Genomic DNA, 13,622 nt, shown 5'->3' with positions numbered 1-13,622 from the left:
TAATTTCTCTTTCGAGATGAACTTAACGATCGAAGATTTTATACAGTGGAAAAATGAAAGCCACAGGAGATACACCACACCAACCAAGATTTGACGGGAGGCGGAGTTATCATCAGAAATCTTTAGTTGTGAGGCTTCAAAGATCATGCATTGGAAGGTTGTATTTATCTCGAAGAAAGAGCGAAGAACCTCTATGATTAACATAGAACACTAACTAAGCTCGGCTTTGTCCCACTTGCTGTGCCATTTTTCTAATTTTTGATATGTTTGCTTATACTAAAAATAATGTCTTGAAAAAATTCTTTAAAAAGGAGATTCTTTAAAAGAAAATGTAAACGTTTAACAAAAGTAATAAAAAAGTTTTGCATACAGTTTAAAGTCCTACCTACATTGAAGAATTACGATTAGGGTAAATTTCCTCTAAACTTTAACTATTTATTCTAATTTAGTTATAAAAATAATTTCATGTTTTAGCATAGAATGTTATTTCATGATGACACTCAACATTTAAAAATCTTTTTTTCGGATTAACCCTTAAGAAATCTGAATTACAACTAATTTATACTGCACACAAAACTACATCCTAAGTGTATAAATAGCATGATTGAACTATAATTTAAGTCTGCTTTTGGTGTTTAAATATCAATTCGTTTTAATGTGAAAAAATTTATGGGAAAATAAATAAAATTCTATTATAATCTACCAGGTGAAATTTGTTTATATACAAAAATGTGTCTAACTATAGGTGGTATTAGTAGTGTTACTCATACTCTAAGCAAGATATGAGTATTAACATAACGTATAGGTGTAAAAAAGTCCAAGGTGCCTAAGAGATTAGTGATTTATATGTAGAGCTACATTGTGTTATAAGAGTTTGTATCAAAAATATATGCGACTACTATATTTGCTATATATCTATGTATATAGAAATAAAGAGCAAGAAAAGTTTATAAAAAAAATTATTTAGCTATTAGAAAAAAATAGATAAATAAATTAAGCAAAAATAAGTAGGCTATTACAAAATGCTAGGAAAAAAAACTAAAGCGCAACAAGATTATTTAACTACTGCTCTGACAACTCAAATACAACTGACTCAGGAGGTTCGGACGACGCTGGCGGTACCCTAAGTACCTTTTGGCCGCGAAAACACAATGTTAGCAACCAGCTATGATGTGGACGCCTCTGATAATGATGATGGTGGTGATGATGTTGCGTATGGTGACGCCCCAGCGTTTGCAGGCTAGTTAAACTTCCACCATTATTATTATCACTGGGCATGCTATCCATACGCTGCGTTGGATGGTGTTGATGATGATTTGAGTTGGGTGGCAGCGGCAGATGATTAAGATTGGGCTGGCCACTGGCATTACTGTGCGATAGTCTAGGCGACTTTTTATGACTTCGATTTGAGTTGGTCTGAATCACAGTAGAGCAGCTACCTTTGCGGCCATTCAAACGTTTTGAGGAAGGTGAACCATTGCTGTTATTAACAAAGACCAGTTGTTAATATTTGCAGAACAGAGTTTTGGCAATAACTTACCCTTTTCTATCAGCATGTTGATTTTCTGTATCATGGGCGGTATTATAGCCTGCCGAATACATGGAAGCTCTTTTAGGAACCCATTCTGGATGGCCGCGTACTGACATATAAACGGCCAAACTTTTAAGTAAAACTGCCCTTACCTAGCAGAGGAAAAAAAGAAGAAAAGTTAAAAAAAATGTTTAAAGTTATTTTAACAAAAAATAAGGCCGGCTATTGAATTATTTTATTTTCAGATAAAGTTGGCTTAGAAAAAAAAAATCATAAAAAACTAGTTTTCAAATTTAGGTGAGTATAAGAAATTTTTTCTTTCATGTAAAATCAAAAAATTTATATTATATATTTGTTTTAAAAATTATGTTGATCTTGTAGATCTTGATATCCCAAAATGTTTTAAAGTTATAACTTTTATGTTAATTTATTTTAATGTGATTTTTTTTTGTATTGCAATTTTGTTCACTTACCTCTCCATTTAGGAAACAATATATCAGTGCTATAAAAAATCCCTGAAATGTATTTAGGAAATGTGTCGCATAGGACCACAAGGCGAATTTCCAGGGTGTCTCTAGGGTCGGTATTAAATACAAAACATTAATGGTGCCCAACAAAGGCAGTAAAACAATGGCAGCCCTAACCGCTTTACGGGTCTGCTCTATATCACTGGCCTGGCTTTCGCGCAATTTCATGACCAATACACGTATGATATTCAAAAGAAATGCAAAATTTATCTGTAATTGAGAAAAACCACATTAAAAATCTTTTATCTGTGTTAAAAGGTTTTTCAAAGCAATACTCACCGTTATTATAACTATACGCGGTCCCTCTAATATCCAATAGTATGGTGTTAAATTATAATTCCACCAACAATCATGCATTGTATCGGCATAGTGTATCGATGTGCATAGACCCCATATTGTGGTCATTAGCACGGGTACACCCCAGCCCACTATGGAGTAGAGTTTGTAGGGAAATCGTCCTTGAAATACTGATACTGTTACCATATTATGCAGATACCAGCCTTCAATGAACATCCACATGAACATTGCCGTCTTGGCATATTCCAGCAAGATGTAGGAGGTTTCACAAAGGTAGGGCTGAAAATGAAAGAGAAATAAGGGCAAAATTAGAAAATATATAGTCTTCGCCCTAACATGAAAAAAAACAATGAGAAAAACAAAAAACAAGTGAAAGCGTGCTAGTTAGATCGGTTTATATGGGAGCTGTATCAGGCTATAGACCGATACGGACCATATTTGATACGTTTATTGAAGGTTGTGGGAGAAGCCGTTGTTTAAAATTTCAGCCAAATTGGATAATAATTACGCCCTCTAGAGATTCAAGAAGTCAAGATCCCAGATCGGTTTATATGACAGCTATATCAGGTCAAGCCCAATTTCAGCCAAATCGGATAGGAATTGCGCCCTCTAGAGGCTCAAGAAGTAAAATAGATTGATCGGTATACATGGGAGCTGTATCAGGCTATAGATCGATTCAGACCAAATTTTTGCTACGTTTGTTGAAGGTTATGGAAGAATCCGTTGTTCAAAATTTCAGCCAAATTGGATAATAATTACGCCCTCTAGAGGATATAGCTGCCGTATAAATCGATCTTAGATCTTCACCTCTTGAGCCTCTGGAGGGCGCAATTCTTATCCGATTTGGCTGAAATTCGGCATGACGTGTTTCACTATGACTTCCAACAACTGTGCTAAGTATGATGGAAATTGGTTCATAACCTAATATAGCTGTCATCTAAACAGATCTGGGGTCTTGACTTTTTGAGCCTCTAGAGGGCGCAACTCCTATTCTATTTGTCTGAAATTTGGCGTGAAGTATTTCGTTATGACTTCCAACAACTGTGCTATGTATGGTTCAAATCGGTCCATAATGGGTTCCCCAAAAAGTAATTGTGGATGTTTTAAAAGAAAGTAAATGCATTTTTAATAAAACTTAGAATGAACTTTAATCAAATATACTTTTTTTACACTTTTTTCTAAAGCAAGCTAAAGCTAACAGCTGATAACTGACAGAAGAAAGCATGCAATTACAGAGTCACAAGCTGTGAAAAAATTTGTCAACGCCGACTATATGAAAAATCCGCAATTACTTTTTGGGCAACCCAATAGTTGTCATATAAACCGAACTAACGATTTAATTTCTTGAGTCCTTACAAGGCGCAATTTTTGTCCGATTTGGCAGCAATTTTGCAACACATAGTGTTTTGTTTTGACTTCAAACAACTATGCCAAGTACGGCCCAAATCGGTCTATAACCTGATATAGCTCCCATATAAACCGATCTCCAGATTTGACTTCTTGAGCCCCTAGAAGCCGCTAATTACGATCTAAGTCAATCTATAACCTGCTATAGTTCCCATATAAACCAGTCTCTCGATTATCCTTGTTCGGTTCCTATAAGCTTTAATTTTTGCTGGTTTCACAAAAGTTTGGTATATAGGATAAAATAATACCCTTCAACTAAATTTATTTTTTATAAATTTTAAGCAGAATCCATGGTGGTGGGTACCCAAGATTCGGCTCGCTTTTACTTGTTCTGTTTTGATTTTGTTTTTTTTTTTACACTTACCGTATTCTCAATTCCCGATAGACTTGTATTCGTTATGGTCTCTGATTTATCACGACGAAATGCCTGATCCAAGTACAGCGACAAACGTATGACAACTTGCAGGACCATTGCAATGAAGAGATTTTTATGGATTTTTGTACGATTATTGCGCAATGAACGAAAATTACAAAATATAATTAAGGATAAAATTAAAGCCACCAGAGACAGTATAAGGCCAACAATTTCCAAGGTACGTGTTCGCTTAGCAATTTCTACAACTAGCTGGAATAAAAAACAAAGGAGAAATAAAAAAAAAAAAATAACCAAATGAGAGATAATAAGGATATGGAATATAATTTGACCAACCTCAAGATTTGGCACTTTATCTAATAACGTTTTTACTTCTGGCTTAAAACAAGGATTGTAATCAGTCCAACCAATGGGATTGGGCGGTTCATTAGGACGTCCACCCCAGTGGCCATTAAGTTCACATTTACGATTGGCAAATTCTGCAAAGAAATTTTTGAAATGGAAATATTTTAATGAATAGCAATAGTGTGCTGGCAATTATTCAAAGTTAGATAAAAGATGTTAATTACGACAAGGTGTTGAATAGAGAAAAGGGTTAACAATTCTCATGACTAAAAACGAATAGAGTGAGTTTTGAAATTGAAATGCTTTTGCTGGAACCATCTTCTGTCTTCCTTTTCGTTATACACCTTTACATTTATTCTCCTTGTCATAGACCTTCAGAAATCTCAATTAGCTAAACATTTCAAATTGAGTATTCGCCAAACTGGGTTAACATGATTTAAGCACACTTAATTAGCATAATTGTAGCTACTTATGTCTCCTAGAGTTCCGTGGACCTGGACATATCTATAAACGCCACCTAGGTTAATGTGCAATAGTGATAGTACTTACTTCTCGCATCCACACCATGAAATCCTGATGGACAACTCATGTGGGCAAGAACACCGGCTGGTGTTGGCGGCCAGCATATAAACATATCCCACGTCCAATTGCAGTATAAACCTGAGTTGGTTTTTTCCATGCAAAGAAAAGGAAGAAACATGACGAAAAAAGGAATACAAAGACAATTAGTGGCTTAAATGTTGTGACCAATGACAAGTGGCTGCTAAGTGCAATGATAATGATTTTTCATTTTCCATGGATGATGATGATGTGATGATGGCTGAGTGATCTGAAGACAATGAAATGGGGTTGGATAACCTCAATTAGTAAAGTTGTTTAATTGGAGCACATAAATCGTATAATTTTCAACTCTAACAATCATTAGAAAGTATCAAATGGCAAAAAAAATAGCAACAAGCAAAAAAGTTGAAACAGTTTAAAAATGTTTGTTGTTTGTTGACTGCCACTTAGAGAGAGAGAGAAGGTATAACAATGAGGTTCTTGTGTTTTTCTTTTTGAGAATTAAAAACAATAGAAAATTAAATATTAAATTCTATAGACGACTCTTTTTATTGTGGCAAATGTTTCTTTTGTTTTTAATCTACTAAAAATTTTGCCTCATTTCTCAATTGAAGTTTGTTTATTATTATTTGTTTTTTATTTTGCTAAACCCCTTTTCTGTTATTTACCCTTGCTTTATGAGTTTCCTGCGAAAACTCACAAAACTGGGTCATGATTTCGTAGGCGATTTTTGCGAAAAACGAAACCCATAAAGTTTTTTAATGGCTGTCTTTGACTTGCAATAAAGCAGTCGTACAACATTGAAAAACTGTTAGCACAAAATTCAAAACAGAGTGTGATTGATTAGGGATTAAATGGTGAAAGGGGAATAGAAAAATGACCCAATGTTTCCACATTCTTTACATTTTAACCAATCTTAGATAAATATTGTATATTTTCTAGAGACAAACTTTTATTGCTATGCTATTCTTTGAATAGAAAGGCGTTAAACAAAATAGTATAGAGCCGGACAATATCCTGCAATGGAATCTTAATAAGATTTTAAGGCCGAAAAAAGAAAGCGCAAACAGGCAAACTTTATAAATAAATATAAAATATTTGTTTTCGATAAGGATAGGACAAGAGCAAACGGTTTCTGACCGCCCTTTGCCATTATAGATATTTACCTAAGCCTTGTTTCTCGCTCCTATTAACAACTAATAAGGGGCTTAAATCGGCCGGGTCGAATGTTGAGTGCTCAACAGAATTTTAACAGAAATAAAAGATTTTCATACCCACCATCATAGAATAGGGGTGTACTAATCTAGTCATTCCGTTTGTAACATCTCGAAATAATCGTCTAAGATCTCATAAAGTATATATATTCTTGCTCGCCTCGACATTCTGAGTCAATCTAGTTATGTCCGTCCGTCCTTCTGTCGAAATCACAATAGCAGTCGAACGCGTAAAGCTACGTGCTTGAAATTATGCACAGATCTTTTATTGATGTAGGTCATTGGGGATTGCAAATGAGCCATATCGGTTCAGATTTAGATACAGCTCCCATATAAACCAATCTCACGATTTGACTTCTTGAACCCTTGGAAGCCGCAAGCCGAAGCCGAAGTCCGATTTGGCTGAAAATGTGCAAAATTTCAGCCAAATCGGACTTCGGCGTGTTCTCTTAAGACTTCCAACAACTGCGCTAAGTACGGTCTAAATCGGTCTATAACCTGACATAGCTCCCATATACATTTTGCACAGATACTTAATATTGATGTAAGTCATTGGGGATTGCAAATGAGCCATATCGGTTCAGATTTGGACACAGCTCCCATATAAACCAATCTCACGATTTGACTTCTTGAGCCCCTGGTAGCCACAATTTTTGTCCGATTAGGATGAAATTTTGCACATAGTGTTCTGTTCAGATTTCCAACAACTGCGCTAAGTACGGCCTAAATCGGTCTATAACCTGACAAAGCTTCCATATAAACCGATCTCCCGATTTGACTTCTTAAGCCCCTGTAAGCCGCAATTTGTGTCCGATTTCGCTGAAATTTTTAACATAGTGTTCTGTTAAGACTTCCAACAACTGTGCCAAGTACGGTCCAAATCGGTCTATAACCTGCTACAGCTCCCATATTAACCGATCTCTCGATTTGAGTCCTTAAAAGATGCAATTTTTGTCAGATTTGGCTGAAATTTTGCATAGGGTGTTCTGTTATGACTTCCAACAACAGTGCCAAATACGGTCCAAATCGGTCTGTAACCTGATATAGCTGCCATGTAAACCGTCCTCTTGATCATCCGTCTTCGGTTCCCAGAAGCTTTAATTTTTCTGGTTTGACAACTAAATTTATTTCGTATACATTTTTTAGGGGAATTCATGGTGTTGGGTTCCCAAAATTCGGCCCGGCCGAATTTAGCAAGCGTTTACTTGTTTTCTTTATCGAAGGTATTTATGTCATGACTAGCTGGGCTGGTTTAAAGATGGGTCAAGAGTTTCAGAGTGGAGGCCACCGTAGCGGAGAGGTTAGCATGTCCTCCTATGACGCTGAACGCCTGGCGAGACCATCAGAAAAAATTTTCAGTGGCGGCTTTCCCCTCCTAATGCTGGCAATATTTGTGAGGTAATATGTCATGTAAAACTTCTCTCCACAGAGGTGTTGCACTGCGGCACGCCGTTCGGAATCGGCTATAAAAAGGAGGCCCTTTATTATTGAGCTTAAACTTGAATCGGACTGCACTCATTGATAGGTGAAAAGTTTGCCCCTGTTCCTTAGTGGAATGTTCATGGGCAAAATTTGCAATTTTGCAAGAGTTTCAACACCATGGGTCCTTCTGGGTCCACTTTATTTAATTTGATCAGCGAAATTGTTATATATTTCTATTTTTCTCGAAGAACAACAAAGTTTGTAGAGTAACCATTAACAAAGATTCTCTCACAACTGCAAAATCGATCAAAAGTGATTTATAGCCATATATTCTAAGTACATCCCGGTCAATAATTGTTAGCATCGCATGGGCTGGAATTTTTGAGGACAGTCTCAGTGAGGGGTCAGGTGGTACTGACTCTTACTCAAATACTGGGTGCCAGTGATACCGAAATGACAAGGCGAGTTATTGGCGTCTTCAAATAAACTATGAATTACATCAGCGTCTGCTTCCAGGTTATGGGGCGGCTGGAAGCGAGCGTCGGATTTTAAGTCAAACGGCTCGCAACTTCGAGGGATACATGGGCGTTCCCACATAACCAGTACGGTTGGGGCGCTGGACCAGTAACCCGCCCCCAGAATAAGGATTACTCTTCGGAACAAAAGAATAGTAAAAACGGAATCCTCTAACGTCGACGACCCACACAAATGATAAAAGGACCATGATCTGCGGATCTGCACCTGGAATATCCAGACTCTTTATAGAGAAGGTGCAGTATGCGCACTGGCGGATGTATTGGAGAAGTACAAAGCAGATATTACCGCCCTACAGTGTAAGTGTGATGAACCGGGAATTGCGTCACAACTTCACCACGCGGTGACGATCTATACTATAGCTGCGATGACACGAGTCATGAATTTGGCTGAGGATTTGTGGTTAGTTGGAGACTGAAATACCTTGTCTCCAATTGGAATGTCTTTGGAACCAGACGAGATATTGTAGACCTATATGGGACATTTTTGGAAACCTGATACTGTGGGTCAGAGGCCACCGTAGCGCAGAGGTTAGCATGTCCGCCTATGACGCTGAACTCCGGGGTTCGAATCCTGGCGAAACCATCAGAAAAAATTTTCATCGGGGGTTTTCCCCTCCTAATGCTGGCAACATTTGTGAGGTACTATGCCATGTAAAATTTCTCTCCAAAGAGGTGTCGCACTGCGGCACGCCGTTCGGACTCGGCTTTAAAAATGAGGCCCCTTATCATTTAGCTTAAACTTGAATCGGACTGCACTCATTGATATGTGAGAAGTTTGCCCCTGTTCCTTAGTGGAATGTTCATGGGCAAAATTTGCATTGATATTGTGGGTCGTCAATGTAGACACTCAATTCCGTTCTCTACCCTAGTATCGATCTGCCTGTGTAATACAACCTATCAGGCACCTATGCCAGAGTTGCGATAATCCAAGACCTTGCCGCTGTTAACAAAACTTTGGACTTAATAGTTCAAGTGTTCTCTTAGGAATTCGATTTATTCCAAACCGGTCAGATTTACTATCGTCTCCTCTATTATCCTGCCATGGTATGAGTTGTTTCTGTGCACTAGCCCTTCACTTTTTGTCTCAAAACCGATGTGGATGCCTCATTTTTCAGATGTCAAACATTCAGAATTGCCTTAATTGCCGTAGCAGACGTGCTTCTCTTTGTATAGCCTATGCCAAAACTATACATTTCTGAATCTGTTTCTTCTGTTGCTTCAATCTCCTCTGCCATCTACATCATACAACTGAAACTAATTAATCCAATTATGCTCCTGTAGAGCTAGCGACTACGCATGGGATTTAGGCCTCACGCTTATGTATGTGGCACCATTCAAGATTGAGAGTAATATTGGAAATTTGACTTTGTTGGATATCAGAATTTTTCTGTTGAGGAAACGTGGCTCTTTGAATTGCCTAATTTTTGTCTTCCTTGTAAACAGGTAGATTTAAGTCATCTTCGGGTAAAAGTTCAGGCTTGGTCCAGACGAGTTTAGTTTTAGTCATCTTTGGGAAAGGGGAAGATAGCTGAGGAGGGTCTCAGATTACATGTACCGAGACCAAATCAGATGAATGTATGAATGGCTTCAAACCATACAAAATTACTCGTACTAGCATTTCAGCTACAGCATTTATATCTTCGTCAAAAAAGCAAAGTTTACAATTGAAATGCTGGAAGAAATCATTGAGCTCTGTCCAACGAGCTTTTTCGTTTATAAAAATTGAACTCTTTGGAACCGGGGAGGAGGCGGTACGAAGAGCAGAATTCGAGACTGGAGAATTTTTTCAGACGGAGGTCTGTGTCATAACGATAAACGCAATAAAAATGTTGCGATTTTCCGCTCTCGAACTAAGAATTTATGTGAACAGTATGGAGGCGCTCTGTATTCTGGATTCCAGGTTTGTGAATTCGAATTGGATTGCATAATGTCTTGTATGTGAATCCTAAACTCAAGCCGTAATGCCGATTAGGATTTCTGGGCACATGTTGGGAATATTATGTCCTTGGTGAGCGAATCGGTTGCCAAACTGCCGTGAGTGTCATTAGTAAAACTGCGGATCTTAAAAGAAGAGACGACCAGATTAAGGTAAAGTGGTAATCGGTACTGGGCTGCTGGATTGCCAGAACTCTCTGGCCTGGCATTGATAGTAAAAGGTCAGAAGAACTTTTTGCTTTGGACAAGAGCTCACTTAGCTCTCCAAAAGGGGCTATAATTGGGCAGCACGCATGGAATAGGGCAGCATGCATGGAACAGGGCAGCACGCATGGAACAGGGCAGAACGCATGGAAATCCCCCAAAGTTCATTATTGTAGGAGCTTTCATGATCATGGAAGAAGAATCTCGATAAAGGTTTAATTCATTGCATGTTATTCGCACATAGAATAATTTTGTTTACCAAGTAAAGTGTCGCGAAAACGCCTACTACAGCTACTACTATGAAAAAAGACATAGGTTCTCTATTGATTAAATGCAACATTTCAAAAATACAAAATGGGGCCAGTCGTCTTTGAAGGGTTATGAGAATAAGATTTCTTCTAGTCCGGATAAGCAGAGGCACAGATTATCTAGGAATTTTAGAAAAGTATCTCCGAGATGTCTGCAAATGCAAATTTTTCCATGAACATTCCATTAAGGAAAAGGGGCAAACTTCTCACCTACCACTGAGAACCACCCGATTCAAGTTTAAGCTCAGTGATAAGGGGCCTCCTTTTTATAGTCGAGTCCGAATGGCATGCAACGGTGTGAAACCACTTTGTGGAGAAATTTTTACATGGCTGCCATACCAGTTGGTACAATATCTCACAAATGCCACCATCATAAGGAGGGGATAACCACCGCAAAAAAATGAATGAGGTTCTCGCCAGCATTCGAACCCAGGCGTTCAGTGTCATGGGTGAACATGCTAACCCCTGCGATACGGTAGCCTTCTTCTCCGAGATGTCTACTCAAATAAATCCGGAGGACAGCATGGTTTCGACGGGAACTTGAGAAATTCCTCCAAGCGGACGTTTGTGAATGGATGTGCGGGGTTGCTGGTTGCCACACTAACGGAGTGAACAAAAAAGTGTCGTAGGGTTTTTTATCAATCTCTACATCATATGATTATAAACTCAAAATGTTAAATCGGTAGAATCTGCTATACCGGAGCTATATCAATATTAGGTCTGATATGTTTCAAACTGAAAGCTCGGAAGTTAGTGAGACAACATTTGGTTATGGGATGCCAATGCATTCAAAATATATATGTGCTCAAGAGGGTCTTAAACCAATTGAATACACAGCCCTTCCAACAATGTTGGGTCAATCCCATGGCAGCCAGATTGACCCGATGGATTCCTTCACCGGCAAGGGCTGCCGCCTCAGTGTACAACACACTGCTATAACTAAATGTCTTTAACTATTTTCTATGTTTAGGAGCTACTTAAGTATAAATAAGTAAATAAATGCCTTTAAATTTCACAAAGTAAGAAGCCATTGAAAACAAAACGCAACTAAAAATGCTTATTGCCAATGACAGGGAATTAATTATGATGGTAGCCGTCCTCAAAGAAAACAAAAAAATGCGCAGGACATATACAATATAATCTCTCAACTTGCTGGGCAACATGTGACAGTCAACAAACTTAAGAAGGCTTTGGCCTACAAGTGGGCAATTAATGTTTAAACTGGCCCATGATTGATGTGTGATATGGGAAATATTTGGATCGATACTTCAAACATTACAAAAGTTATGGCCATGCCACATTACTCCTGGCAAAACTGAAAATGTTCTATTGTGAAACATGAGGATGGTTTTATGTTTTTTTGTTGAGAAATGAAAGTGAAGCATTACATGAAAATTGTGTGTAAGTGCTGCACTTACCCGTCTCTGGAGGCGTATAGTTCGAAAATAGGGCTGAACAATTTTCCGAGCTACTAATTGGTATGCCATAACTGGGATATGTTATATTCCGCACTACAGTTGTTACGGTGGTCGAGGCAGCTGCTAGGGAGGATAAAGCAGGTGGTGATGTCGTTGTCAGCGTGGCATTTGCCACATCTGCTAAGTGGACCATTGCTGTCGATATCACGTTGTTGCTTTCCGAACTGCTGCTATTGTAAAAGGTGGATTTTGGGAAATTGTCCAAAGTCATTGTTGTAGTCATTTGGGCTATTAATTGAGTTGGTGTGGTTGCCATCGTTGCGGGGGCGTTGGGTACTTCATCCATTGTATTGATGCTGGGTCCACCATTGTCCAGTTGCTTACTCAGAAATACCTCGGGCGTAGTAGTTGTCCTTGTGAGATTCGCACTTAAAGTGCGAAAGTACATATGCAATACTTGGGATACATTTTTGCGTATTGTAGCTATGCTCTCAAGCAAACTTTTGTCCAGGCTACTCAGCGTAACCGTAGTGGGTGGCTGTTGTGTGGCTGCCACCTCCATGCCTTCTTTCGTTTCGATGGTACCTTGAATGACATTGCGTTTAGTTAACAATTTCACGGCAGCCTTGTGTATAGTTTGAGCTAAATTCAAATCACTTATATTGTAAGCTTGGGCTTCAATTGTGTCATTCTTTGATGATGTCCCTGAAGCCATTGTCATGTGATGCTGAACATTGGAAGCAGCAACGGGGAGGTGGGAGTAGTAGTAAAAAGCTGTTGTTTATGGGTGGGATTTCTGATTAAGTGTAATCCTTTGATGGGGCGCTACAATTGACGCAAGAAACCTGAAATCAAACAAAGAGAAAATAATTTAAGCACAATTATAGGGTCCTTCAGATACCGTAGAGATTTGAAATATTTGTAGTAGAAACATTTGAATGTACAAAAATAGAAAAAAGGTCAGTGAAATTAACAGGAATTAGCATGTTCTTAGGGAGTTAATGGGTGCGTATGACTGTTTTTAATTTATAGTACTATGTTGCGTATGATTTATAGTATGACTACTGTTATTAACGCCTGACCCTCAATTTCGTTGTCCGATGGTAAAGAAATTTTATATATTCATTATTAGCAGCATTTTTAAATACGTAGTATTTTTTAAAAGTACTTTAATGCCAAAAAATAGAAACAAGTACAAACTCATTAAGTGCGATCGTGGCGAATTCGTTTACCCACCATCGTGGTTATACCAATTATGATATTTTATTATACCTCTGCTGTATCATTACTAATATCCAATAAGGGCCGCTCAGGATCATATTTGGTTCAGGTGCCGAAAAGTCCTACACAAATCACAGTTTAAAATTTCTGGTAATTCGGTTTACAAATGAGTTCAATGAAATGCATAAAAATAGAAACAAGTAAAAACGCATTACGTTCGGCCGCGACGTAATTGAATACTCAATACCATGGATAATTTACGATCTTATTTTATTTTAACTCTACTGTATCCATACTTATATCCAATATGGGCTCATCTGGAT

General features: G+C 38.1%; 1 protein-coding gene across 7 annotated transcripts in view; it reads right to left on the bottom strand.

The window, feature by feature from the left end:
- LOC106081415 (PDF receptor) overlaps window positions 1-13,622 on the bottom strand; it is a 168,689-nt gene that overhangs the window by 29,340 nt on the left and 125,727 nt on the right. For 6 of the 7 annotated variants that reach the window (XM_059366290.1, XM_013243344.2, XM_013243345.2 and 3 more), the window contains 8 exons: window positions 12,079-12,923; window positions 5,030-5,140; window positions 4,472-4,614; window positions 4,127-4,387; window positions 2,338-2,634; window positions 2,005-2,268; window positions 1,541-1,683; window positions 711-1,480 (listed from right to left, as the gene is read on the bottom strand). In XM_059366290.1, the coding sequence (XP_059222273.1) occupies window positions 1,063-1,480; window positions 1,541-1,683; window positions 2,005-2,268; window positions 2,338-2,634; window positions 4,127-4,387; window positions 4,472-4,614; window positions 5,030-5,140; window positions 12,079-12,799 (2,358 nt within the window). In that variant the 5' untranslated portion in view covers window positions 12,800-12,923 and the 3' untranslated portion in view covers window positions 711-1,062. Of the gene's footprint in view, window positions 1-710; window positions 1,481-1,540; window positions 1,684-2,004; window positions 2,269-2,337; window positions 2,635-4,126; window positions 4,388-4,471; window positions 4,615-5,029; window positions 5,141-12,078; window positions 12,924-13,622 lie in introns of those variants that run through there. The other variant, XM_013243346.2, reaches the window with a different exon arrangement.

The sequence above is a fragment of the Stomoxys calcitrans genome, chromosome 4, assembly GCF_963082655.1.
Source record: "Stomoxys calcitrans chromosome 4, idStoCalc2.1, whole genome shotgun sequence".
NCBI lineage: Eukaryota > Metazoa > Arthropoda > Insecta > Diptera > Muscidae > Stomoxys > Stomoxys calcitrans.
The sequence above is the reverse complement of the archived record's forward strand: the minus strand, read 5'-3'. Positions and strand labels throughout refer to the sequence as shown.